Source organism: Bipolaris sorokiniana, assembly GCF_000338995.1.
Source record: "Bipolaris sorokiniana ND90Pr unplaced genomic scaffold COCSAscaffold_6, whole genome shotgun sequence".
Lineage (NCBI taxonomy): Eukaryota > Fungi > Ascomycota > Dothideomycetes > Pleosporales > Pleosporaceae > Bipolaris > Bipolaris sorokiniana.
Window position 1 is genome coordinate 933,230 of NW_006911900.1, and position 27,206 is coordinate 960,435.

The 27,206-nt window shown below is 48.5% G+C and overlaps 8 protein-coding genes across 8 annotated transcripts; 3 read left to right on the forward strand and 5 right to left on the reverse strand.

Annotated features, from left to right (window-relative positions):
- Positions 1–1,269: 1,269 nt before the first annotated feature.
- COCSADRAFT_170769 (uncharacterized protein) lies at positions 1,270–3,023 on the reverse strand (the record flags this gene model as incomplete). The annotated part of the gene is made up of 4 exons (XM_007701288.1): positions 1,270–1,663; positions 1,722–2,232; positions 2,288–2,631; positions 2,686–3,023. 4 exons carry the CDS (start codon positions 3,021–3,023, stop codon positions 1,270–1,272), a joined length of 1,587 nt encoding a protein of 528 aa, XP_007699478.1.
- A 1,639-nt stretch (positions 3,024–4,662) lies between these two features.
- COCSADRAFT_159940 (glycoside hydrolase family 79 protein) lies at positions 4,663–6,454 on the forward strand (the record flags this gene model as incomplete). Its single annotated transcript, XM_007701289.1, has 4 exons — positions 4,663–4,852; positions 4,909–5,008; positions 5,064–5,879; positions 5,938–6,454. 4 exons carry the CDS (start codon positions 4,663–4,665, stop codon positions 6,452–6,454), a joined length of 1,623 nt encoding a protein of 540 aa, XP_007699479.1.
- A 688-nt stretch (positions 6,455–7,142) lies between these two features.
- COCSADRAFT_141319 (uncharacterized protein) lies at positions 7,143–9,243 on the forward strand. Its single transcript, XM_007701290.1, has 3 exons — positions 7,143–7,313; positions 7,380–7,616; positions 7,664–9,243. The coding sequence occupies exons 1-3, from the start codon at positions 7,278–7,280 to the stop codon at positions 9,197–9,199; spliced, it is 1,809 nt and encodes a 602-aa protein (XP_007699480.1). The 5' UTR covers positions 7,143–7,277; the 3' UTR covers positions 9,200–9,243.
- A 566-nt stretch (positions 9,244–9,809) lies between these two features.
- COCSADRAFT_170772 (uncharacterized protein) lies at positions 9,810–10,773 on the reverse strand (the record flags this gene model as incomplete). The annotated part of the gene is made up of 5 exons (XM_007701291.1): positions 9,810–10,173; positions 10,233–10,252; positions 10,297–10,579; positions 10,655–10,681; positions 10,706–10,773. The coding sequence occupies 5 exons, from the start codon at positions 10,771–10,773 to the stop codon at positions 9,810–9,812; spliced, it is 762 nt and encodes a 253-aa protein (XP_007699481.1).
- A 1,227-nt stretch (positions 10,774–12,000) lies between these two features.
- On the reverse strand, positions 12,001–13,320 carry COCSADRAFT_88722 (uncharacterized protein; the record flags this gene model as incomplete). The annotated part of the gene is made up of 2 exons (XM_007701292.1): positions 12,001–12,755; positions 13,128–13,320. 2 exons carry the CDS (start codon positions 13,318–13,320, stop codon positions 12,001–12,003), a joined length of 948 nt encoding a protein of 315 aa, XP_007699482.1.
- A 3,904-nt stretch (positions 13,321–17,224) lies between these two features.
- COCSADRAFT_356212 (uncharacterized protein) lies at positions 17,225–17,989 on the forward strand (the record flags this gene model as incomplete). The annotated part of the gene is made up of 1 exon (XM_007701293.1): positions 17,225–17,989. The coding sequence occupies exon 1, from the start codon at positions 17,339–17,341 to the stop codon at positions 17,987–17,989; it is 651 nt and encodes a 216-aa protein (XP_007699483.1). The 5' UTR covers positions 17,225–17,338.
- Positions 17,990–19,202: 1,213 nt separating this feature from the next.
- Positions 19,203–21,552, reverse strand: COCSADRAFT_141322 (uncharacterized protein). Its single transcript, XM_007701294.1, has 4 exons — positions 21,400–21,552; positions 20,249–21,263; positions 19,677–20,193; positions 19,203–19,605 (listed from the first exon to the last, which is right to left on the reverse strand). Exons 1-4 carry the CDS (start codon positions 21,457–21,459, stop codon positions 19,416–19,418), a joined length of 1,782 nt encoding a protein of 593 aa, XP_007699484.1. The 5' UTR covers positions 21,460–21,552; the 3' UTR covers positions 19,203–19,415.
- Positions 21,553–21,814: 262 nt separating this feature from the next.
- Positions 21,815–27,099, reverse strand: COCSADRAFT_141326 (uncharacterized protein). The gene is made up of 3 exons (XM_007701295.1): positions 26,865–27,099; positions 22,047–26,815; positions 21,815–21,995 (listed from the first exon to the last, which is right to left on the reverse strand). The coding sequence occupies exons 1-3, from the start codon at positions 27,046–27,048 to the stop codon at positions 21,945–21,947; spliced, it is 5,004 nt and encodes a 1,667-aa protein (XP_007699485.1). The 5' UTR covers positions 27,049–27,099; the 3' UTR covers positions 21,815–21,944.
- Positions 27,100–27,206: the final 107 nt, after the last annotated feature.

Genomic DNA, 27,206 nt, shown 5'->3' on the forward strand with positions numbered 1-27,206 from the left:
GAAAGCTATGCATGCACATTGCAATCATGCCAACACTACCCGGCCCTCATCTGGAACTAAGGCTCATATGAAACCATACGGACGCGCAAACTATAAAGAAAATATAACGCAGTGCCATGTACCTCAAGCAAGGGGATTCCTACCCCCGGCGCCGAAGGGTGGGTCTGGTACGCCACGAACCCAAACTCGGAGCAAGAAGTCAACAGATACCAAGTCGCTTTCGGGTGACTTTGACAAGCCGAATACATAGCCCTTGGCATAATATTTTGTTTTGAGCGTACTTGGACTGCACCCAACCGCCGAGGAACCGGCAAACCATCAGGTATTCGGTTTCCTCACTCCCGCAGCGGCGACCTCTGACTTTGGTCAGAGGACGAAATGCGGTGAAAGGGCCACAAGCCTTGCGATCAAGCTGATCCAATGACTATTGATTCTTACAGCAATCAATGAACATGGGTATAAACACACCTGTCACAATCGCTCAAGGTTCTGACACTTTTCGTAATCTGGCGTCAGCCGCGTTGCGAGAAGCTCTTGTTGTGAAGAAGAAATTCTGGCAAGACGAGCACAGACCAGACCAGACCACTGTGCGGGCCAAGTGTCTGCTTGTGGTATGGTACATGGTACAATGTCTTTGGATGTTGTACACTCTCTACTGTGGATTCCTATGGAGTCCACACCAGAAAAGCCTTACGTTGACAAGAGAACGTTCAGTGTGTGGGCTTTTGAGGGTTACACTCTTATCTCAGGTGCCTTGCAATACTCAAGACGAGTGTGGCAGACCATGAGTGAAGAGTTTTTGATTTGACTTCGGTCATTTCATTCCGCTTCCAAATTATGCTAGAGCTTGCCAACTCGTTATCCTTCCGTTGGCAAGTGTGGACAGGGAAGCAAGATTAATACCTGTTCGTTGTCTTATATTTTGATGACGTGTCTTGGATTCGCGATACGTCAAGCCGATGAGTTGGCTTGGAGTTTAGGATCGGGCAAACATATTTTCGTTGCAGTGTGACTTTCCTTAAATCTGGCATGTGAATGCGCATCCACTATTAATCTGTACATGATACTGCATTGACTGAGGACGGTGGCTGTCATTATGCAGTGAGCCCCGTCCCAAATCTTATGCTAACCCTGATGCAGGACCTCAAATAAGTATGCTCAGTATCAACCGCAAACGCCATCACTACGCTTATATAACACAATACATAGATACAACTTCTTACTATTACTTGTCTTTAGTTTGCAGCATGTACATGCCATGACCCTTTCCTAGTTCATACTCTCCAGTGTCTGTGCATCGCTCTCACCCCATGGGTAGAGTTGTTCAGCTTTCTCAATCAACTCACGGCACCTCTCGTTCCTTGGTTTAATGCTAAGACGATATGGAACTGGATGACTAACAACACCAGGCTTGAACTCAATTCTCGGCTCTACTGTCCTCCCATTCTCAATGAGCTTCTCAATATTGAATACTGCTAGCGATTGCGCGATGGTTGTGAATAGTGCATTGTCGGCAATATAGCGACCGGGGCAGACACGACGGCCGTAACCGAATGTCCAGTTTCGTGGATCGGATTCGGCGGTATGGGTCAGAGTTTCTATGAAGCGTTCGGGCCGGAAGGTCATTGGATCTGCGTATGTGGCAGGGTCGTGGGTGAACCACCTACGATATATAAGATACGAAAAAAAACCCAGTATAAAGTAAGAGACGGGGAGCATACCAGATATTAGTCATAATGAGAGCCCCTTTCGGAATCCTATACCCGTTGATGCTATCCTCTTCCAAGGCGCAATGGGGCAAAGCCATTGGTGCAACAGGGTGCCAACGATGGGTCTCCTTGATCATGGCTTCAATATACGGTAAGCTAGCTCTGTCGCTTATAGTCGGCAATCGATCACCACCGATCACGCGGTCCAGCTCTTCCTGTGCCTTCTTCTGTACATCTGGAAAGACAGCCATGGCTAGAAAGAAGTCCATAATGGCCGATACTGTTGTGTCAGAGCCACCCAAGTACATGGAGACTGCGGACCATCTATGAACATCCTCCATCGAAGCCTCTGTGCCCAGAAACTCAATGGCCTGGGATAAGAAGGATGTTTTTGCTTTTTTGTTTCGCATCTGTTCCTTGACCCAATTGTAAGGCTGTTCAGCGCTGCGGAAGAAATTCTTTCTCATTTCTCGGGCTACATCTTTGAAGCCGGTGCCTGGACACCAATCGGGCAGGTAGCGTACTAGGGTAGTGTCAGAACTGAGCATGTATTCCAACAGCCAGTGTTTTTTGCTTACAGAACGGTAGTAGATCAACGGTCCACTTTCCTGGCACACCTGCAATCCCGATGTCGGTCATCACTTGCTCCGCCATATCGACCAGTGGATCCGGGCCTCGTGCATTGGGTGTGTACCCATAAGTGATTCTTAATATCACCGCGCCAGCTTCTTTTCTGATATGATCGAACAAATGCTCGGGGCTGTCCAAGAGATTTAGCAAAAAGTGTGCTGCTTCTTCATTTTGTATACGATCAAACGCTGCGATAGAGGTAGTTGATCCGGCAATCTTAGCAAGGTTGCGACGTTGCTGTCTAAAGTCCGCACCAGGCTGCAGCATGGCCAGCATATTCTTCCAGCCCACCCTATTTGTGTTAGCTTCTACGAAAGGGCATCATTTCGGGTTTAGTCAGTTGTACATCTCACCACTAAAGACCTGTTTCGGCCTTCCAGAGTAATTTGGTGCGCGGTCCTTCAAGAGCTTCAGTGCGATGTCTGCATCGTTAACAATTATAAACGTTTGACCGAGAACAGAGACGGAGCTAATCGGGCCATAGGTGTCCTTGTGTTTGAGCCAATACATCCATTCGACGTCGTTGACCTTGGGCATGTCCTTGATGTTACCCAGGATTGGGAGGCCTTTGGGACCTGGAGGAAGAGGTAGCTGATGTCTCTTCACCAGCAGATAGCGGATCATGAAGAAAAGCGCGGCAACGCCGAAGGCGATACCGATATTTGGAGTAGAAAGCAGCGACATGGTGAAGCTACAGTCTCCTCGTTCAAATAAAGGATATGAAGGATATGACGAGAAGTTATACAAAGGAAAAAAGAAGATCAGAAGACTAGGATAACCATTGAGGATACGGCTTTTAAGGAGGGATATCTGCCACCGATCTATTCACTCGTTATCGTCCATTTGCCTCAAAGGGACAAATTGCTGCAGAGCGTTCACATGCACCTTTTTCGAGCTGGACAAGCACTTCAATAAACACAAAGTGCAGATGCAATAACCAATGATAGAGCCAGAAATACCATGTTGGGGGTGTCTATACAGCATTGCTCCATTAAAACCATGCTTGATCGGTGAGCTTATCCCCAAAAGCCGTTCATAATGAACATTTGCGACGAAGCATTCTTGCTGCTATCCATTCACTATTCGGTGCTCGAGGAGTCAGACGAGCTTCTGGAATTAGCTTGAGAGAAACTATCTTCGCTCTATTGTCATGCGCAGGATTTTGGGCCAAAGGAAGACGATTGTGCTGTAGATAGGGTGGCGCATGTAACTGCGCGGGGAACGCACGACTGCATCAAGGCTGGGCATTCGTAGGTGTGGTCACACAATTAGGTGGTTATATATTGCTTACGTGAGGTTAGCAAATGCGGCAATCGCAAGATACTCGATTGTCAGCAAGACGCATCGACGATCGTATTGAGGAGTGATATTGCGATACCTCCCCTTTATGCTTACTAAAAATGCCTAGTTGTTTTTCGACTTACTACGTTGGCCAAGTTCAGTAAAGAGACATGGACCCATGAAGTCCGTGTTTACGCGCCTTTTGGCGGATTTTGTCGTAGTATAAATGCAGCGCGCGCTTCGTCGAGCTTCAGCTGCATAGCACGTACAATCACTCCCGACAGCTTCTTCTTCGCAAGAAAACAATGCGATCTAATTGGCCCAAAGACTTTCTGTTACCGCTCGCCCGATCTATGCTATGCGTAGTGCTACGTGAACATCACTTTTTTATATAGGTTGGTGCTTCCACAACGTGACCAGCACTGAAATCATTAACTGCTCGTAGCTAGAAGCCATTCATCACTGTTTTTTGGGCTGTCGGTACCATCTTTCGTGTCCAGGGGATATCTCGGGCTGCAACTCAGCTGGTCTGCTGAGTAATCACGCTCTTGTGAAAAACCTAAGCGATACTTGTTATCAAATGCCGTCCTACACTAAAGACAAGGTTTCAACCTCAGTATGACGGGAATACTAATGCAAATTCAACGAGAGTAGGAAGTATGTTGCCGAAGTAACCGTCTGCAACAAGAGTCGGGAAGTGGGGGCTGGCCATATTAATGGCGCAAATGTGCCAACTTCTTGTTCCCCTGCAGCCAAGAATACCTCCATTTTCTAGTGGAGAACCTCTATGTTTGAGTGATAGTTAGCTGGCGCTAAGCACGGATGAACTCTCTGTCTTGTTTTACCCCACCTTTCAGCTCGTCATTGCCCCTGTTGTTTTCCCCACATCACGTGTAGATCGTTCAGATGGGGTATAAGTTACGGGACAAGCAACGCGTTGTCCAAAGGCCGCGACAAGACGCGGTCATAATTCAATTGCCGACGGTGTCGATAAATGGCAGGCGATGATTTCGTATCACAAGTATCGCATCCAGTAGGCAAAATGTTTTTCACCAACTACCGCTCCTTGCTATTGTCATGCCTTGTGACGCTTGTGGAAGTAGAGGCTGCTCGTATGCCTTCGAGACCCAAATCGATTGCTATTCAACAATCAAGCCCACAAAATGCTGGAGTTCCACTGGACTCATTCGTTTCTTTCTCATTCGAGTTTTCGTCATGGCCTGATTTTGCTGGTACTTTGAATTGCAGCCTCTACTGCTATAACTCAATACTTACACATTATGGCTAGGTAACCTATCAAATCCAAATGCCTTCACAGGAAATCTGTTGAGCAACTTGGGCAAGTTACAAGGCTCCATGCCATATGTTCGAGTGGGAGGAAACACGCAGTAATTTTATGCTCTTTTCGCAGACACAAATATACAGCTCTAACTGAAGACTCAGGGACTTGGCAGTTTTCGAAGAATCACAGAAGGCCAACATTATTGGTATCATTCAACCGAACATCTCGGCCGATTACCCAACCATCATCACGTTTGGTCCGTCTTACTTCGAGTCATACCAGACTATGCCCAAGGGTATAAAGTTTAGCCATGGTCTCAATATGGGCGCCAGCTCTCCCGCCGAGAGAGCTAGCACTTTTAATTCCGTCTCATATGCCTGTAAAGCAATCGGGAGCAATCTTTTGTACTGGGAGTATGGCAACGAACCCGATCTTTTCACTATTTTCGGCCACCGAACCCGCAATTACACCGAGGCTGACTACGTGTCTGAGTGGCTGAATGGAACCAAGGCCATTCAAGAAATCGTCAAAGTAGCATGTCCGGAGCTCGCTGGCGTTAAATTCATGGGACCAAGCTTCGCAGGACCTACAGCCGTAGAAATAGCCACTCTGGACCTTGTCAAAGCATGGAGAGCAGGTATCAACAAGGATGATAACATAGGCATAGTTGCTTTGCATAACTACATGGGTGTGTCTACTAACCCTGGTATCACGTTGCAAGGCACATTGATGAACCACACCAACGTTATATTGAGGGCAGAGGCTCAGTTCAACCGGTCGAGAGGAATCAGGGAATCAGACAACGCGCCATCTCCAGATGTTCCTATTATTATGGGCGAGCACAACTCGCTCGCCAGACAAGGACGACCTGGTTTGAGCAACAGTTTTGGAGCGGCGTTGTGGGGAATTGATTGGAATTTGTACCTCGCATCGCATAACATATCCCGCTCACATATGCATCAAGGGACGAACTATCGGTAAGTCTATTGTTCGCACCGCTTGTTTTCCAACTTCTGACTAACGGCAAATTCAAAGCTATCAAGCATGGCAGCCTATCGAAACAAATCTAACGACCAAGGGAACGAAGCCGCCATACTATGGAAGCGTGGCTGTCGCAGCTTTCATGCACCGAAAGACACCCTCGACCCAATTGCGAATCTCTCACCTCGACTCATCATCTGAGTTCTCTACCCAGTATGCGGCTTACACCAATAACACCTTAGCTCGCATCCTACTCGTGGACCTCCACACTTACAATACAACTGACAATAACTACATTACTCCATTTCCACGACCTATCGAGAAATACGAGTTGAAGCTGCCTGGTTGCTCTAAAGGTAAGGCCCAGGTACAAAGGTTGATTGCAAATGGAAGTGATGCAATCACGGGCGTTACTTGGGATGGCTACAGCTACAACTACGAGCTGGATGAGGGAAAGCCTGTTCGGCTGAACAATGTCACTCGTGGGGAGAAGGTAAAAGCAAGTGAAGATGGTGTGATTAGGGTTGATGTTCCGTGGAGTAGCGCGGCAATCGTTACTCTGGATTGTTAAATTGTATTTAGTGGGATGATAGACAACTAGGCTGTGATTGTAGTGAATTTGTACACCAGTCACGGATCTTACAACACATCGTTCCTCTACGACAACCACTATGGAGAGAAATTCATGGCGCGATTGCGAAAACGATTAGCGTCGGTGACTTTCTTCGACTCTCCATTGTTATGACTGGCGGAAAGCCGGAGATTGAGATTTTGGACTAGCCCCGGTGTTCATACTTCTGAGTACATACTATGACATTAATTAAACCCTCGACATCTGGAACATACCTATAGGGTACTTTTCATGTACTAGTACATCGCTCGTCTTTGCGACAGTAGTCTCCCAAGCAATGCGCTGTAGAAAAACCCGAGTCGTTGCTCACCCGCAAACCACTAGCTCCGAAGTGGTTTGGCCGAAAAGGCTTATGTATACCAGACTGCCCAGTAATAGCATGGATAATGGCGTCGAAAGATCTCAAGGCAATCTACTATGTATATTGGCCGGGCCTCTCTTGTGAAGTAGGGCTCACGTCGTTGCATTATGCGTTATAACCTTCCCCGCGATTCGGCTTTCGCCGACAGCACGGTCAGGTGCTAGCGCGATGTGGCGATAAGAGATGTGGCGGTGCGCGTAGCGATCGCCCGCGTGGGACTTTCGGGAATGTTCTTTTACGTCACCGCTTCCGCCTAAAACATCGACACACCAACGCGTAAGGCCTAAAGATTCTAGGCTTGCGCTGATCTTGTACCCTACTGTGAAATCAAAGATACTCCCTACACTAGACAACAGAGTAGTATTGTGAGACGGATAGAGTTGGCTACGTGTGATCTCTATCATGGACGTGGAACTTTACGTGTATGACCTATCTCAAGTAAGTCTCTGATACAGAGCACTCTCACAGACGCCTCTCAGAGAGCAGCGGTACTAACAGATTTAGGGTCTGGCAAAGAGCATGTCTCGCCAGTTTCTTGGAATACAAATTGATGCTGTATACCACACGTCTATCGTCTTTGGCGGCATAGAATACTATTTCGGACAAGGAGTGCAGACATGTAGGGCGGGAGCGACGCACCACGGTCGGCCGATGGAGGTAATCAAACTGGGACAGACTGCTCTTCCAATGGAGGTGATTCTAGAGTACCTAGAATCTCTGAAAAAGATATATACACCCGAAGTAAGTGAACTCCAAACACGTCATGAGCAACTGCTGATGTTTTCTAGTCATACGATCTATTCGCACACAACTGCAACAACTTCTCAAACGATTTTGCAATGTTCCTTGTTGGCAAGGGAATACCGGATCATATCACCTCTCTCCCACAAACCGTTCTCAACACGCCCTTTGGGCAAATGCTCAAACCCCAGATTGACGCCGCCATGCGACCGATTGTACAGGCACCTACGCCCCAGGCGGGTCAAGTACAACCGTCAGGTGCGAGTGCGTTGAATGGAATAGCAAACGGAGCTTCTTCTGGCAGCATGACTGAACTAGAAATGAACACGAGCAGAGTCAATAATGCCACATCACTTAGGGACGTAGATCGCTTACTTGGCCTCGCTAAGGATCGCTGTGCCATCGTCTTCTTCACTAGCTCTACGTGCGCCCCTTGCAAGCTCGTGTATCAGCCATACGACCAACTCGCAGCGGAAGCAGGGATGAAGTGTGTGTTCATCAAGATTGATTTTAGCCACGCCGATAGCTCGATTAGTACCCGATATCCTAACGTACGCGCGACTCCAACGTTTATTACATATCTGAAGGGAGAACAGCGAGATGAGTGGAGTGGAGCCGATCCAAGGCAGCTGCGTAGTAATGTGGAGATGTTGCTCAATTCAGCATTTCCGCCGCACCCACATCTAGACAAGAGCACACCTTTGCTTATGCGGCAGAGCCAAAGACCTATCAGATTTACAAAGGTACCGCCATTGGAGAAGTTGGTTGCAAAGATGGGAGATGCCGGAAATGACCCTGCTGTGTCATCTATTGTCGCTTTTATCCAAGCCCGTGAGAAGTCCGGAGCGATTGAAGCGCCCTTGACCGAACTCCCAAAGTTTGCGGATTTCTTAAGAAAAAGCACCTCTGTGCTTCCGACTGAGCTCCTGTTTACAGTGCTGGACCTGCTTAGGATAGCCCTTGCCGACGCTCGTGTCGCCGGCTTTTTCGCAGAGGAACATAAGGGCGCAACAGGCACACCAGCGACAGTACACCATTTACTCGATCATGTTGACAAACTGGGTGATAGCGCACCATATCCCCTCCGACTTACCACACTGCACCTAGCGTGCAACCTCTTCAGTTCACAACTCTTCGTACCGCACCTTCTCTCTCAGCCGCTTTCGTCAAATCTCATCTCCATCTTGACGACCGCTCTTCTCGATGAGAAACATCCCGCACTAAAAGCCTCGGCCCTCAATCTAGCAATGAATATCACTTCGTCCAACCACCAGGTGCGGATGAAAAAGTATAGCGCTAATCCTTCACACTCCCTGCCTTGGGAGACGGAACTTGAAGAGTCTGAGCAGGTGGAGCTTCTCGCTTCGCTGCTCGAAAACATAAGCAATGAGGAGAAGTGGAGCGACAATAAGAAGATGAGCGTGATTAGTGTTGGGTGGTTAGTATATGGCGCTGACATGAACGGCGAGCTGAGAGATTTGTGGAGGGTCATGGATGCGGCAGGTACCATGGGTAATGTACAGGCAAAGGATGCTGAGGATCGGCTGCTGGTTAAGGAAGTAAAGAGCTTGTTAGAGGCATAGAATGATGGATATATTAGATCAAGAACAGCAATGTGATTCCGCTTTTTTGTTTGAATGTATTGATTGCGTTCATGTTATATTACCCAGCTTATCAATTGGGTCAGCCGTTGATGTTATTCATACTATTAACTGAAAAGTGACATTTGAGAGCTACCGAAATCGAATCATCTTGGTTATTTCAGCTAAGCATGGGTTCTGCTAACGAAATTCGGGGCGTTGAACGGCAAGCCCAGGAGTAAAAAAAGAAAAGGCCGTCATTTATGTGTCAATGGGGATGTATACCATTTCATGTTCTGTTCGAGTTCTTCGGTCATCACGCCAATATGCCGAGTCCGGCTCTTGGCTCTGGATTGAGGATATACTACTAATGTAGTGCCATCGCCCTGAAGCTGTGGTGCCGAATCGCGCACTAGCATATACTTGTGGGCGAAGCTGTAACCGCAACGATATTGAGGCCGGAGCCGGGTTCTTGTACCTTGATACGAATGCATCGGCGGCTGGAGAAGAGTGGTGTATGAATAGGAAGACGTTTGACGCTTCTTGGTTTGTAGGCTTCGAAGATATTGGCTTCTGCTGTCAGTCATAACGATGTGATTGAACCCCTCACCAGCTATGCAATTTGTGCCGCAACGTCTGAAGTCGGATCTGGGCCCATTTCCGCGAGGCATGCATCTGCTGCTTCGGCCGCTTTGGCTGCTTCTGCTGCTCTGGCGGCTTTAATAGCCATACGTTGCGCTGCGCTTCCTCCTCTTCTGCGTTTAGATTTGAAAACCTTTATCTGCTCAACTTCTATTTTTTCCGCCGCCTTCTTCTGCCTTTTCTCGTAATTATTCACTTCTTGTGGATTCGGCTCGAGGGTCTCGGTTCCATCCGGGTGCCGCACCACCTTCCAACCGAATGGGGCCTCGCGCAAGGTACATCGCGGCCCCCTCTCCTTCTCCTCAAGTTCGCCGTAACGTCGTACGTATTCGCGCCTATGTCACATGTGCTGAGAGTTGGGTCTGGTGAGATGTAGAGCCCTCGTGAAGCGTACCTTGCTCCTGCGACAGCCAGCTTGTCAGCTGCTTCGTTGCCTGGATTGCCGCATGACCCTTGACCCAACGAAAATACGTTGCGCTGCCTATCGCCTCGCGCTGCTCCAATTGACGAACGCTCGGTTTGATCAACTCTTTTTTCTTGAGCGGCTCGCCTTTGGCCTTCCTCCAACTTTTCCACTCCCATTTATAATACCATTCTGTCACGCAGATGATAGCGTATGTTGAGTCTGTTTCAATGAGGAGATTCTGTGTGATGGGTATCGTTTGCAAGGCCTTCAAGACAGCCTTGAGCTCAGCGCGTTGATTAGTTTGGGAACCCGGGCCCAAGGGTTCGCCATAATTCCTACGCATCGTCCAGTCAGTAGTGAGGCATGATGCAGTGCGCATAGCGTGTTGGGATGTGCTAATGCTTGCGCACCTTGGGTCGTTGGGTCCGAAGTAAACACTAACACCAGCTGCAGCCTTCTACTTTCCATTGCCGAGCGAGCTGCCGTCAGTACTGACTTGCTCGAAACCTGGAAATTCCTCAGACCACATTGTGCGTTTGATGTATGAGGTTTGGCGCTTTGTTCTGGGAAGAAACAGCTTTACGTAGATTTGGCGGTTCGAGCTGTTGCAGGCAACGCACGTGTTAAGTACTACTAATTGTACGTAATTATTGTAGCATCACACTTACAGATGATTGTGATGAACAAACTCTACACCCACACCCCAAAATAAGCAGTACTTTATATAAAATTACTCTTCCATGTTACTAATTCATTCCCTAGCTTTTTTTTCGCACCACTCTTACAGCCTTTATATGGCATTTCAAAGTGCGAGCGAAAATAGCCTCTTAATTCATATTTAGAGAGAATAAATCTAAATAACATGGTCTAGTAGCATGTGATCAGGTAGCGGGTACAGCTTGGGGTTTCTATTCGGCGCGGATGGTTCATATCCAACGAGTTCTATTGTAGCGATTGTTTTTCCAGCTATTATCTCCCTCGATTGCGAGTCACCCCTCGACCTTGGAGCAGTGATATCCAATCCTGTTACAGTATAGATACTAACGTTACTAAGAATTTACATAGATTATTGAGAGCCTATTTCCTCTTTAAACAAGATAGCATGGGCTACACCTCTGGCATTATATGTATGCATCATGCCTGCGATATACAGCTTGAGGCTTATGGGATGACTGGAGTCCTATCTCGAAAGAGATCATACTTTATAGAGATTGGAGGTGTTATTTTAGAAGCTCTCTGCCAGAAGGTATGGATCAATTGGATCGTGATGCTTGTATACAGCGCTTCGTGCTAATATGAGCCGGCTGTAGGCTCAATTCACTTTCATGGGCTGGACCAAGAACCATGTTCGGTCAAGACGTCAGGCTTTTCTGGAAACATCTGCATAAATAGTTGATTTCATACCTAGGTTCACAGCTATTGTAGTGGAGCTAATTCATCTCAGTAATCAATCTCTCGATTGGCTTGCAACGTGTCATGACACTGGGATCTGAGCATCTGGCTGCTGGTATATTGGCGATGCAGCAAATCTTTGGCATAGTTATGTTAAACCCGACGAACTATGCTATATTGGGTGGGCGCCATTGAATCAGCACGATGGCAATTTCTTATGAGGAGATCGAAAACAATGCAAAGACTAACGAGACGATATTTGTGTTGTATTGCGAAAATAAATAAAAACCAAACCCGATAAAGACTCCATTTCTCAGAACGACTTAGCAAAAGTTTCTCAGGCCAGGTAGTTCGGATAAAATAACTAACAAGGTAAACCGCGTAGCCACCGAAGCTCGTGCCATGGCGGCAACGGTGGTTCAGTCTGGAATTCAGACGGGCTATGGCTGAACCATTGGCTATACCATCCATCCCAATCCAGATCACGGTAATTTTTAATTATAGCTTCGACATCGTAAGGTACACCAAGGTCGAAGTTACACCTGATGAGAGAGCTAGTAGTGGAAAGTGTCTGCATTACTTCGGGAAATCCTTCAAAAATAAAGCAACTGTTGTATCCACGTTGACGCGAAGAAGGTTTCGGTAATAGACCTCGAGAACAACATAGGCCAAGCGCAGCTTGCCAAGCGGCGTCTCGCTGCATTATGCGGAAGACTTTAGAGGTGTGTTCGGGTATAGGGTCTCCATCTAAGACAAGAGTAAATGAGCCTTCAGGCATTCCGAGCGAAGGCAATGCCAAAGCCTCGACCATCCAATTCCCGACTAACTGTGAGACCTCTGAGGCCTGAAGACGGTCGTTTTGCATAGAGTCAACTCCCTGATAGCACCAGTCGTCAAGATATCTTTCTTGGAGGTTCGAATTGGGTGCAAATACGGTCTTCCAGAGGTTTACGAGGTGTTCAATATGTAGTTTTTTGTTTTTCTGGCAGAGTGAAATGAAGCCGCGACCGTGAGTATGATATTGCCCTACTGACATCTCGTCCTCGATGAGAAGGATCTTACGAACTGAATTGCGGACCTTCTCGGTGCATGAATTGAAGAATTGAAGCGTTAGAGCAGCTGCAGAGCATCTGAATATTGTCTTTGGATGGTATTTGTGTACCCTTTAGGAACTCCCTACGATATCTGCCAGGTGCTTGAGGTCGGCAATTTCAATGATGTACCAGGGTTCAAGGTATGAATTGCCGTGTCGCACCAGATCCAGATACCTGCTAGGAACATTGTAGGGTGGACGCAACCTCTTCACTTTATCGTTGAAGGCCGGGTGTTTCACCATAAGCTCCAATATGAACAGCTGAAAGTCGCCCCAGATAGATCATGTTTCACTGTCATATCCAAAGACAGGACAAAGGTGGAAAGCTTCCCAATTTTTCGACCGGAATCTCCAAGGACAGATATTTTCCCAAGTTATCGCCCAGAATTCCCGAGTACGAATGTTTTCCCAAATCCTCGAGCAGAATTCCCAAGTGTAGATGCTTTCCATGTTTCCCCTGTTTCCCCTGTCTCTTCCCCAAGATGCGACATGTTCTGCAAATTGGGGGTAGGTCTCTTTCGTCAGTTCGAGCATTTCGGGCCAAGTTTCTTCAACATAACATTTCACCTTTTCTTTACTTCCCTGGATCATTTCACCGGGGGTTGGTTCAAAATCTGGTGTGTATTTGGGAGGTCGCGGCTTGCCGCGGTTCGAGGCATTCTTGGCTAGGCGATTCACACCGGATTTGCTCTTGGATTTCCGTTCCACCCTGTTGCGGTAGTCTTTGGACTTCTTGGCTGAATCTACCGAGGTAGATGACAGTTGAATTGGATGATTTTGGAATATATCACTGATGGTTACATGACGCAACATTGCTTCATGAATGATGTCTCGGAACGTGCCCAGTGTGCGGTTCAAATCGGCCTCTCGTTGGGGTTTGGAGGAAGGGCCAGCATTCTGATATGTGATGCAACGAAGTCGTTATACTTACTTCGATCGGCTTCCTTCCAGAGAAATCGTAGTCCAGACTTGCGTCGCAAATCCATGCTGATTGTGATTGAGGTGATAGCATGATCGCTTTCGTATCCGGGAACATCCAGAACGCTGTACCAGGACTGATCGGCTAGAAACCCACTTACGAAAATGATGTCGATCGAAGACACATACTCACTACTGCTGCGCTGACCGCGAGCATAAGTGAGTGATCCATCATTCTTGCACACTATCTTTCTGGCTTCCATTGCTGCCACGAGATCTTTAGCTTTCCTGCTAAGATACTTCTCCTCGATGTTACGGCCCCAGAGAGGGTGTCGTAGGTTGCTATCGCCGACCGCGACATGAGTCTGGTACTCATTGCCACAAGGATCTATGAGATCTGCGACATCCAAGCGACCGTTTGGGTGGTTGTGATTGTAGAAATTGTGGACTACAAGTTCGCCTAGGTCGATCTTGATGTGCAGTGACGCTACAAGGCCTCTATTGGGCAATGTAGGAGGTCCGGATACAGCCCATTCCTCAACGGACTGGTGTACCAGAAATGCAACTTTTGACAGCTGTTTGCATCCTTCGAATTGATCTTCGAGTCTCTACTTCGCGTCCTCTATTCTCTTCCTCTCTTCAATCAAAGCCCGTTTCTTATGCGCCTTCGGATATAGGGGGAATAGAGGCGGTAGTAAGAGTTATCCTCCCCTGCAATCGCAACACAGTCACCATTGCCATTGTCTCCACGAAACCAGGTATTGTAAAGTGACACAGGAGAAAAGGCGAGCTGCAAGGGAGGATCCTGGATGGCGATGGTATCGGGCAGTCGACTTTGTATCTTCAGCCAATTATGGAGGCTCAAAAGGCGCTAATAGGAGCACTTCATTTGTACTGAAATGATGTGACACTCTTCATCATCCAGGCCGGGGGTTTCTGGAGTTTGACCATTCCAAAAATTGGCCCATACATGTCCAGGTTTGGTTTCCCCTCCTGCATCAATGTTCGGTTCTTTACGAGCATCGGATTTATTCCGATTTGTCTCCTGTTCGAGTAAGTCAACAGAGCAGTACGGATTGTGGGAGATACTCCCTCCCTCCAAGGATCTGAGTTGCTGCAAAAACGTTATTAACCCTTCCACTTATGCGAACAATATTATGACGCGAAATTACCTGAGAGCTTCTCAACTGTTTCTTCTTCTTCCTCACTCCGTTGTCGGAAATGCTCGCTTTCTTCCGTTGCTGGCTCGAATTTATTGAAGTAAACTGTCGAGCTGCTCAAAAGCACGATTGTGAAAAGACATAACTTGCGGATTCTACGGTTAATATATACCTTTTACGCACAGGCAGAGCCCAAAAGTCAGCATACATGTGATTCACTTAGCCAAGAGCCTGTTATGTAAAAAAATCGTTTTTTGATCAACCACGCGTGATGATGTCTCGATCATACTTTGGTGTTTCAGGATCTCTTTACCCGGTGTAGCGTTAATATTGACGACTGCAACATAAACTTTCTCTAGGCGATCTTGCTGCAGGACTGCAACTATCGCAAGCATTGACAATTTGCAGTTTTCCCTAATTGCATATGTCCTAGGTGTAGTGACAGGGGCATGTCGGACGGCGGCTATGTCGCCCGGTTCCGCGGGTACAATCTTCAGCTTGCACATCTCAATTTGTCATCTCGATTTCGTATGCAAGGCGAGTGGGTTTGTGGAAGACAGCTGAAATGCAAAAAAGAAACGCCAGGGCGACTAACGGTAAAATCATCGCGTACTTGCTGCGTACCCCGTTGGACACGATTTTAGCTCTGGGCGCTGTAGTTTCCATAGCGGATAGGTACCACAGGGGAACGGTCGAGTAACATACGACGGAACATGTTGGAGTCCTTGGTGAAGTAACAAATGCTGGATTGGTCAGTTTTTTATACTAAAAACGCCCCTCCCACATCATTCCATTCAATAGCCATTCGTGCCTTCTTCTACCAGGAACTTTTTGTGGGTCTTTGCGGTTTTCTGCTATAGAGCTATATGCTATTAAAAACTCTTTAAGATGCTCAAAAACTGTTCTATGTAGGATGTAAGCGAGCAAAAGAAGGGAGATCTTGTCTTCTTTTAGTGGTAAACTACTAATAAATTTAGACTAGCATGTTCCGAGCTGACGGCAAGATAGCCGTAACATACCTGGTTCTGATCCCAGCATGTTCCGTCGTATGTTCCAACCTGCAGTAGAGCTAAAGCTGTACCCCGTTTTCGCGCCGCTTACTAGCTCACATCAGCCACAGCACGGCCCCTCAACCGGTGGAGGGGTCGTCACAGGAAACTCACGCTTTGGAAGGCACTCCCTACGAATTGGTGAGGCACAGGGCTTACGGTGATGGGGTTTCCGTCTTCGGGCGCATAGTCACGTAACGAACACTACATCCTCCACCAGATCGCCCAGGCAGCCAGAGCAGTAGGTAGTAACAACGCTGAATCTTAGAATACCCGTTTTTCTCACAGCATATCAACCCATACATAAAACTCTAGCACTTTTATATACAGGATATTTTGTTTCAACTGCGTTGTGGTGAATACAGCTAATTGTAAGTGACAGCTTTGTTTGATGAGGGCTGTTTCTTATCCAGGTATTTCAGTTGACCACGAGTCACTCCACGGAAAGAGCTAGCGTCTGCAATGACCAAGCAGTGCTACAAACCCATGGATTTTTGACGGCAGAACCCAAATGTCTGAAGGTCTTCATTGGAAAACGGCGGAAGCATACGCCAGTCCGCTCGTCAAATGCGGTTTTACTCAGAGTCGTGCTTAAGCTGACCACGGCTGACCCTGAGAAGACGTCGAAAACGATACCCGCTACGAGGCTGCATATGGGGCGGTCGCTAGGCCATATTTACGACCAAGCCATATCTGTTCGGATAAACTTCAATTTAAACGAACTCGCCGACTTCACGGATTCGTTTCTAGTCCACGAAGAGCTGAAGAGAAAGGAGAGCGTTGCGGCTATGAGGAGAGCGCTTGGCCTTGAACCCACATCAGCGATCAAAATGGACAACCACTGGGTCGTCTTGCACGAACACGACATTCCAGACGATCATCTGATGAATTGTAAGAGCTACCTCGAAGAGACGAGACCTTAGACTGGTCTCGAAATTAGTGAAGTACGTGGGATAGAAACTCTTGTGGGACTTCAGGACTCCATTTCAGGCCGTAAAGGCGTGCCAGAAATCTCTGTACTTTGCAGGAGACCATGAAATGGCTATGTGAGTATGATCGGATGTGCATTGAAGTAGTAGCCGTACTGATTAAGCTTGGGCTTATGATCAACGGGTCACACCCGTATTCTGCAGGAAATGTGGTGGCCCAGGCCATATTTATGACAGCAAGCAATGCCCGGATTTCCATCTAAGAAAAGACCAGAGCTGGCCGTGTATTATTTGTGCTAAAAATCATGCTGTTGGAGGAGAAACTCAACTGTGTCCAAGCAAAGGCAACAAAGAATCTCACCGCTGCTTGAACTGCAGGAAAGCCGGACTTACTTAAGACAAACATTGCACTGATTCATAAGACTGCCCCGCGCCAAAAACGGCCAAATTCCGTGCAACCTGGAAAGCCCTGGCCGCAAGTCTTCCTGAGTGGGCAGTGAGCATCAATTTTCCAGCCACAGGTCAGCTGCGTTCATAAGTTGAGCAAGAAACCATGAAACAACCCAAGGGGCCCGAAAAGAGCAAGAGAAAGGGCAAACCCAATGACTCAATCCAAACGTGCGGAGAGAGTGCCCGCCCCGTCACATTTGTAGTGAACAGGGCGGGTTTGATGGCACCCTTGAACGCCCAGCAATCGGAACCTGACCCTGAGGCGATGGAGGTTGTCGATGTTGATCCGAGTGGTGATAAGTCCAAAGATGTCACTACCCAAGAGACGGCAATACTGGTATCATCCCAGGGCTCTCTCGGTTCAAGCTCTGCCAACACTCCCCGCAAGAAGACTGGATCCGCAAACAACCAGACCTCGATTTTTGGCTGGGTTGAACGAATTAGCTCCACTTCCAAGAGTCCCACAAGTAGCGCATCGAGTGCCGGCAACAAAACAAATGCCAGCCCTCCAGTCTGTGGCGGAAAAGGTCGCAAGACTGGGCCCAGCCACAAGAAGGGAGACGCCGCAACTACCATTGTCGAGTGGAGAAAGAGGGCCCGTACAGAATCCGAATCGATTTTACGGGGCTCTCGTTCCAGGCGCAGAGTTGACTCTTACGACTTTGATACGGCCAGCTCTCTAGCAGAGTCCTCTAACTCCCAACAACAGGCCACCGACACGGTCGACTATACCAAGAGACATGGCAAGGGCTAGGGCAAAAGCAAAGTACCAGTTGAAATGAGAGAAAGCGACGTGGAATGTGTGGAAGAGTCGGACTACCATGACGAGTCAGTACCCATGTCGGAAAGTGATGAATACGAATAATCGGTATTCTTCAGTCATCCAATATTTGAATCATTCATTTACGAAACTATTCCATTCGATCAAAAGGAGTATTGTGCCTAACCTTTCCTGACAGAGCATTTACTATTGCGACTCGCCATTCTCGCCATCCTCCTGCTCCTCTGAACGGCTAATGACTCCTAAAACGCATATTACAACATCCTCCTCCTGCAAAACACGCATTGCCAAATGTGTGCCCACCTCTGTTTCTTCGTTTCCGCGGCAATAAAACCTCGTATAACCTATCGTTTCTTCGTCCAAGAAGTTACAGGGCATGGCTTGACGTTAACATACGCGCTAAACCTTTCGAGTGATAACGTAAGGGGGGGTGCAGCGGGTAACCGAGCTAGGTCCGCGCCCTCCCGTCTTCCCCACTAGCCGAACGTGATATCCCTGACACTGATAAGCGAGGATTCAGTGGACCCGGATAACATTCCCGTTTTCGCCACTATCGCGGTCGCAAACGTATTATACCCAGCCAGTCAACGTTGTTTAGACCTATTTATCCCTAGAATAAAGCGAATTAAACCAACCACAGCCTCTGTCTACATTTCTGAAGATTACAGCCCAGATCACAGACCCGAAAAAATAACAATTGAAGTATCGCTAAGGACGCTTTGAGTAGCGTATAGCACTTTTACTACCTTCTTATTGGAAGCGCATAATACGTTTGCAGACATGGTATGAATGGACATCGCTGTGCTTGATAAAAATGCTTGATCTGATCTAGAATTTACAATGCCGTTATGATGATTTGAGCTGTGGTATGGGGGATTGCTGGAGCTACTTTCTTATTATACGGCTATTCCGGTCCACCAAGAGACATTGCATTCTCAACACTAACCACAACCATGTGAATGTAGACTCCAGACTTGTGGTCAGTCAATCTGTTAATTCTTCATTGATTTGGTTGATAGATTGAATCACGTGAGTAGGTAAACTAGATATGGCAGCATCTTGGCGTTGAGCTGGGCAGCTTTTTTTTACTAAATGAGGGAATTTTGAATCAAAAAGAAGAAACTCAATCAAAACATAATCAAAGTTAACCAAAATATGGATCAATCAATTTAATTCAATTTCAGAGGTCCTCCAGGGTCAATCAGTTCAAAAATGACCCTCGGATTGATTGATTTGATTGATCCCAAGTCTAATAGACTCGACATACTCAGTGGCAAATTCTAAATTTCCCCCCGATCTATCTAACTAACCGAGATACCAACATATGGAAAAAAAGATCAACGATCAACTGTACCCTGTGGCGCATACCTAACAACAGCCCAATGCAATCACCTTTTCATCAAAGATTACAGATACTGCAGGCAACACTAGAACAACTATGCATACCCCCCGCTGAAACCGCCTCACGATGTAAAAAGTCATTCCCACCAATTCGAAACCCCGTAGTCACCGGTTTCTCTATCGCGCATGCGTTGGCGTCAAATGCCAAATAAGCAGGCGACTCCGCTTCGCCAACAAACTCAACAAATCTATGAAACGCGTCAGTGATTTCGGTTCTGCTCAAACAATGACCAAATTTCATAAAAAGAAATGGACGTACTGTTTATCACTGTTTATTGAAGAAACACTCCATAGCTGGCGCCTGACTATGTCCTGCAAGCTCACCAGCTCAACGGGGTTTGCTTTATTTTCCATCCACGCTATACGTTGCTGGATCCAGAGCCTCATTGATTGTGGTAAACAAGATTCAGCTCCGTAGATGTACAGCTGGTACAGTATGTGGTAGAAACTGTGAGGGTTGGATTCGGGGGTGCGAGCAGCGGCACATCGCTGTGTTGGATATCTCAGTTCATAGGAGATACCTTCTGGGGTTGGTGCGGTGCGTATGACGGGTGTAGTTGGTGCTTCAAGGTCTTCGAGGTAGCCTGCTAGCTGGGGCACGCTCGCGATCATTTCTGTGGCCATTGCAATGATGACTGCTTCGGATGTTGCTTCTTGAGCGCTTAGTTTTGGGGTCGGCGCGAGACATCGAGATTGCCGCATGGTGAGCTGGTGGAGGCGTATGCGGGATGAACGAACATTGTTCCATAGATGGGCGTGGAGGTGTTGAGGGTATACTTCCGATATGGTTTAGACATGGACATGAATGAATCCTTGATCGTGGATACTTACTATGATAGTATCCTTTGTATGCTAGGCATTCACTCTCATCAGCAGGTATTTGAACAGATTCAAATGGAATTTGACGGTCCAATGTACGGGAAAAATCCTCTAGAGAGCTATCGATAGCCAAAGCTTTTCCTATAATAGCAGCAGGGTCGTTTTGTATTGAGTTCTGAACTTCATTCTTGAACTGGAGCAACTCCATGACGATGTTCAAGAACATGTCGTGTACCGAAATGCGTGCAGCTTTCTTTTCCACTAGATTCTTAAACTCGGAAAAGTTAGGCGGTAGAGATATCTGTTGAACCCAGCAGTTCATGATGACAGTCTTAACTAGTGCCGTGCATTGTTGTATCGTGACATCGGTCTGTCTCTCCTGCTTCAAAATTAAGTGTGCCACTGACACAGCACCTGCTAGATGCGTGCAGCAGTTATCCATGCCGACATGCCGTGGGATGAGTAGGGCTTCGAACATGGCTGCCATGAATATAGATGTAAGTATAGAGTCCTGAGCTGCCTTCTTTGGACACAATAGAGCAGCGTTAATAACTCGTATTGCAGTAGCGTAGTTGTTTGTGGCTGCATCCAGCATATCCTTCCTGTGAGATTTGTTCGCAAGGCTGACTAGCCCGACAGCTGCACACATCTGTCGTAGTGCAGGACCAGAGAAACCTGATCTGGCATAGTAGCCGGGGAGATAGTGGATCAACGACATGTTTGGATCGTCCACGATGAAGTTATTCATGAAGAAGTTGACCCCAAGATCGTCCAGAGGCTGATACATGACGAAGCCAGCTAATCGCAAAGGAGGTTCGTGTGGTTTTTGATTTTTGGGTCGTTGAACTGACATCTTGCTGGCATGATCATCGTCCAGAAGCATTTTCCTGGCCGAAATGCGACCCCGGTTCTGTGTAACCACTCGGCTACTCTCATCGAGGAACATGAGGTCGACCATGTTGCGGTACCCTGAGCAGCTACGGCCAGCCTTGATGCACTGTCCACAGGCAGGCTGTTTCTTGTCACACTAATAAGTATCAGTGATGTAGGAGCGTACAGGACGAACAGCAGTTGCTATTTAGTCGGCGAGTCATATAAACTCGAGTACAAGGAAAGGGAAGGTGGATACAACAGGGGTGCTCCCCGTGAAAGTGACTACTCACCCGGCTGCGCAGTTTCCTACATTCAGCGCATGCAGCTGAAGGCTTGCCGCGATACACCATTGTGTACAAGCGCTCTTACCCATGCACCGGTATTGGAGACACTCATCTCAGCATTTTGTATCCAAATGTAGGTGTGGCATGACCGGGTACGGGTTGAAGGATTGGGGCAAAAAGGAGGGAGGATGGAATTTTCCTCCGCCCGTAGGCATATTGCTCCATCGGCGCCAAGTTGGCATGATTGGTTGGGTAGACAATGCAAGGGAGCGGCGATGATGTAGGCTCCGAGGAGCGCTTATCGATAAGTCTCACCCGAGACCTGTGGCTTGCTTATCCCTCCCCCAACCGTCATTCTTGGTGATATGTATGATGTGACTACACGGAGACTTTCGATGCACAGTGTCGTGTGATAGGGTAGGATGAAAATGAGCCAAATCGAACAAGGTTTCAAAAGTGCTTTTTCTACACATTACATAACAGAGCGTACCCGTCAAGTGCATAACACATGATCCCATCCCCCAGGCCATAGCACTAATCAGATGTACTGCTTATGAGAACATGTTTGGTCTCGCCTTCTTCAGGCTTGACTCATCTTCGTACTGCAACACATTAGCGACATGTCGGCTGAACCCGTTTCTACGCAGACTTACTTGTAGGAATCCAGTAACGTCAACCAATACTGTCCAACAATCCACCAAGTCCACCAGGTCCTGTTGTACCTCCTCACCCTTCCCGACACCTACATTGACACTTCTCTTGAAGATGCTAACCATGCTATGTCTATTGTCCTTCAAGAACTCTCTTGCTTGGAACACCGTCTGATCGTTTTGTCGTCCTCTTGCAATGACTGCGGCATTAATTACTCGTAGCACAGCCAGCATGAGCTCGTAATATTTGCGTAAGGCATTCGCGTCGTCGAATTCGAGACCGATGTCAGGGTCTACGGAGAAGATATGTGAGTCCCGAATAGCCGGAAAGAGGCCTGCGTTGAGCACGTGCGCCGCTCCTAGACGGGATTGACATATACGGAGGAGGAGCGCAAGACTAGCGTCGTAGTAGGAAAGCAAAACTGGCACTTGTGGCGCGGTCGCAGCGCGGAGTTCCTCAGGGATATGCTTGATGTTGTCAACCAGGACACCGATAAAGTTGAGAGAAACGAAGCTTTCCAGTATGTACTTGGAAGACTGACGAGTCGCAACTGCTACGAATGCATTGAGGAGAAGGAACGCAGAGACCTTGCACGTTCCTTGACCACTATAGGCATCGTCGCAAATCACTTCGAGCATATGGCTTCCACAGTTCCTGATTGCGTTGAGTGTGTGACGGCCAAGCACGGAGTTTGGCGTTGCCTTCTGGAAGGTACCGTGCATGTAGCGGAAGCAAATCTGGTAGCAGTATTCCCGCAGTTCAGCTGTAGAGACTGGGCTATGAATACCGACCAGTGCAGCACGGAAGAGTTGTGACAATCGGTCGTTGGCAAAGTCGCCGGTCTTGTCGAAGGCTGTGGACTCGAAGTCAATCTTTTGAATGAGCGATTCGGCAAGGCTGGCGAGTTGCAGAGCAGTGAGTATGTCGGTGGCGTATGACTGTTCGAGCTTCGGAAGGATGGCTTGCAAGGTCTGTAGAATGAAAGAGCTTCGAGCTCCGTTTTCAAAGTCGCAGTTGTGCACCGCTACCATCAAAACTTGAACCCAAGATTGGAGGATTTCTTTGTGATAGCGTATGAGCTGGGTGCGGCGATTCCAGTCAACAAAGATGGCCATCAAAAGCTCAGCCTGTTCAGCGAGCTCTATCTCTTGCTCCTCCTCTTTCAGTAAGCCATCCTTCCTCCAATACTTTAGCTTCAGTCGGATCACTTGCTCTAGTAGCGGTATTGAGTATAGTGTACAGCCCTCCTTCTCTTCCTGGCATGATTCGAGGCTCACACCTTCAAAGAACTTGTGCTGATCTGGCAAAGCGCGTTCTGGGTAGGCCAGCTCCATGAAATCGAACAGATCGAAAATGTTGGGATTCACTCCAGCGTCCTCGCCAGGTCTAATGGTGTTGCCAAGAAGTAAGGATTGGATCCTGGATTTCATTGTCGGCATGTTTTCTTTGACTGTCAACCGAAGTTCTCTCGACTCATAATCTAAGAATGCGGCACGACGTTGAAGAAAGTTCTGTAGGGCAAGTGCTGGCGGCCCAGAGAAGAATGCAGAATAATCGCTAGGAGCAACTTCGAGTCCTTGAGCTAGAGACATACCGTCCCAGGGTATCTCGAGAGTGATTGGAGTGAGTTGGGGTGCTTCGATAAATAGCAACTCGTTGTCGCGCAGCTCCCCCATGATGATAGCACTCGTCAGAGGCGAGCGCCAGAGTTTCTGAAGCACCTGCCAGCACCGGGTCTTGATCGCGGCTCTCCATGCTAAGAATTGTTCTCCGTCGTTGTCCGGGTACTCGACGCCCAGCAGAAGGATGCTGTGGAAGAGAGCTTGTCCATTGGACCAAAGACTGTCGTCAGCAATTCGGACAGCATTTGTCCCACACGAGAAACCCAAGAGAATGTGAGCTATTGTTGGCCGGAGAGATACAGCAGCTAAACAACTGTTCAGGAAATCCAAGATGCGAAGTTTGACAATGTATCCAGAAGCTTCTTCTCCAGCCTCAAGCTCTTCGGCGCTAAATCGCATCAGACCCGAAAGAGACCTGCCAATACGCTCTGCTTCATTATCCTTCTCCAGTATACCGACAATCTTGCTTCGGCCGGATCGTTGTCCGAATCCTGCAGGGGAGACTGCAAGTTTGCGGGACGAAGCCATCTTCTCCAGTAATTGAAGAGAAGCAATCGTCAAGGCCTCATGGCCTGTGCCACAGTACAAGCCAAGATCAACGACGATTTGAAGGTTGTTCAAAATTGCGTCCTCGAAAGACGCTAGTGATAGATTTGATACTGGAGAATGCTGGAAAGAGGTCTGCTGCTTAAGTACTGGCCTGACGATGTCCAGATACGTAGCTTGAAGCTTCATGACCCAATCCATCACCTCAATGCTCAGCATGAGAGATTGGATCAAGGGCGAGTCTGACGGAGCAGCATCGACTATAGTCACATCGTGGTGGGAGGCTGCGAAGAGGGCCTTGAGGACTTTGTCATTGAAAAGCCATTCCATGACGCGTGCGAACGGGTGCAGCGCAACATAAACAGCAAGGGATGAAGGATCAATAACATCGTCAACAGGTATGCTAGACTTGTTTGCGAAGACGACGAGGTTCTCATTGAATGTCGAGAGACAAGTTACCATGAAGCGCAAGCAAGTCCATCGCATGACGTTGCGTTGCAGAGGATCAAGTACATCCAAAGAGCGTTCTGCAAACACATGCTGCATGACAAAGTCGATAAAGCCCTCAATACCGGGCATTCTACGTGAAGAACCCAAGCCTTCAGGGAATGGTAGACTGTCGTTTAAGCCTTCATTCTCGGGGTAGGGCTCTACCAGCATGTGGAGAAGGCGAACCAAGGCGATGGACTCGTCGTATCCGTCTGCGAGCGTGGGCCACAAGTCATCTCTCGGTGCAGCTCCCAGAGTGTTGTTCTGCTTGGAACCAGTGTAGAAGCCGTTAACAGTCCAGTCGTCAAGCATGAACCACATAGCATTGGCACGTGGAGCATCCTTGCCTACAAGCAGGGCAGATAGGGCGTCGAAAGCAGCTGCGCGTAATCCGCTCTCTACTTTGTCAGTGCAGAGGCCAAAGCAGATGTTGGCAAAGTCGAACTCCTTGACCTCGAGTATCCAGTTGCGGGCGGTGGGGCTTTGTCGGCAGATATGTGAAATGAGTCGGAAGTAGCTTTCGAGCATGGTCGCACTTTCGGGCTCTACAATCTGGTCAATTGGGTTGGTGGCGGCAGCATATACGCCAGCCTGAATGGCCTTCTTCGGTTCATGAATGTCCTTTTCGAACTCACTCAGTTCGTTGAAGATTGTGGTGTAACTGAGCGAGCTGGTTCGGCGGATCTTGCCAGAAGCAGACGCGCCTTCTTCAAGCAGGAAGCGATGCGCAGCTTCTGCATTCGTGTCTCCAGTACCGATAGCACGCAGCATTTCGCAAAACATAGCTATCCGTGGGGTAGGTTGCCGCTTGGCTGCCCATTGTAGGAATCCGTACAGGTTACTCTCCTTGTCGCTCCAGAAGTCTTCGGCGGCATCGGGGAAACCATCGAATGCATAGGCTACAATCACCATGAATCGCTCCAGATGCAGCGGGTACTCTCCGGTTGATCGCTGAAAGTGGAGTTGCAGCCGTCGGCGCTGATCGTCCTCTTCGGCCTTGAGTTTGCGTAGCGTGTCCGGCATGTGTGTGATGAAGGAATCGACAAACGTCTGCAACTGCTCCATGAGGAGGTTCTTGAAGAAGTCTTCGGGCTGCACGGAGTCTCGGCTCAAGACAGCTGTGTCTTGCAAGAGCGTTGATAACATGCTAGTCTTCTGGGGGTCATACCAGCGTGTTGGGCGGACATCCTGGCTGACGGAAAGCATGAAATGGAATGCGCCATCACCGAGGGCCTTGAGGAAGACATCAGATCGGGCATTGGCCTCATCATCGAAGTTGATGCCTTGCAGCGCAGCGTCTTGGGTGTTAGGGTCCATATAGCGTCCGCTGTACTCTGCCAGCCACCAAGTCAATGTTGCCGCGTGCAGATTCCTCAGCAGCCAGTTGTCGCTTTCACGTCCACTCATCAACGAGTCGTGCAAGTTCCGCGCTTCCCTCAATGTAACGTTGTTGCTGTCCGAGGCGACCCAGGACGTGAGCCGAAGAAGGATGGGAACGTAATGGATGGTATTGAGGTCATGTCGATCGAGCGATTTGGCGCGAGCAAGCAAGGACTTGTAGTTGTCGAGATTGACGTATCCGGGCTTGATCATATGGGTACAAATTGCAGCCAGGTTCTCGTGCTGTCTGGTCAGGCTCTGGCGCTGGAAGTCCATAATTTCCACAAACCCGGGCAGAGGTATTTGGCCCACAACCTGGGTACTCTGTACGCGCTCGGCAATGAACTGCAGCCACCTCTCCACTGCCTCCATACTCGTCAGGCACTTGGCCCAGAAACCAAAGGCATTGGCCAAGTTTGTTGTGCCGTGTACACCGACAATCATCTGAACAGCCTCCTGCAGCACGGGCAGCCCCTCGACTTGAGCATCGTCGCTGTCCAGAGCCGTCTTCATCAGGATGCGCACACACAGGAGGACATACTCACGGCGGCGGTGGAAGCGGATGACGGCCGTCTGCAACTGGGAGCGGTCTAGCTCACGGGCTTCGGTTTGGGCGCCGAGGAAGAGGGCGGCGGCGTCGAGTTCATCGAGATCCAGGGCATCAGCGAGTTCAAGCGTCTGTTGTTTGAAGTCGTCGTTGACCTCGTACTCGTTGTCGTCAATGGTAATCTTGCCTGGCGCAGTCAGCACTCGTCTCTGCACGCAGCATGGCGGGCTTGTTACCGGAAGCCAGAGCCTGTCTGCTCTTGTCGTTCTTTGGTTTCTTGTCCAGCAGCGTCTTGAGCTCCTCCAAATGCGCTTCCAGGTTCAGTAGCAGGCGCTCGAGTACCGGGAGCTGCAGGTCGATGTGGGCGCATAGGTCGCGGTGGAGGCCCTGGAGGGCGGCGAGGCTGTCTTGTTCAGCCATGGGAGTGTCGCGCAATCGGCTGGCGCATTATCCGTGGTTGGTGTCTTTGTGTTTTGGCAGCAGTGAAGCTCGATGGACTTTCTCCCAACGCGAGAAGCTCTTAGCGCCGATTGTGGGCCAGCCCTAGACGCGCTTCCCCCGTCACCACCACCACCTCC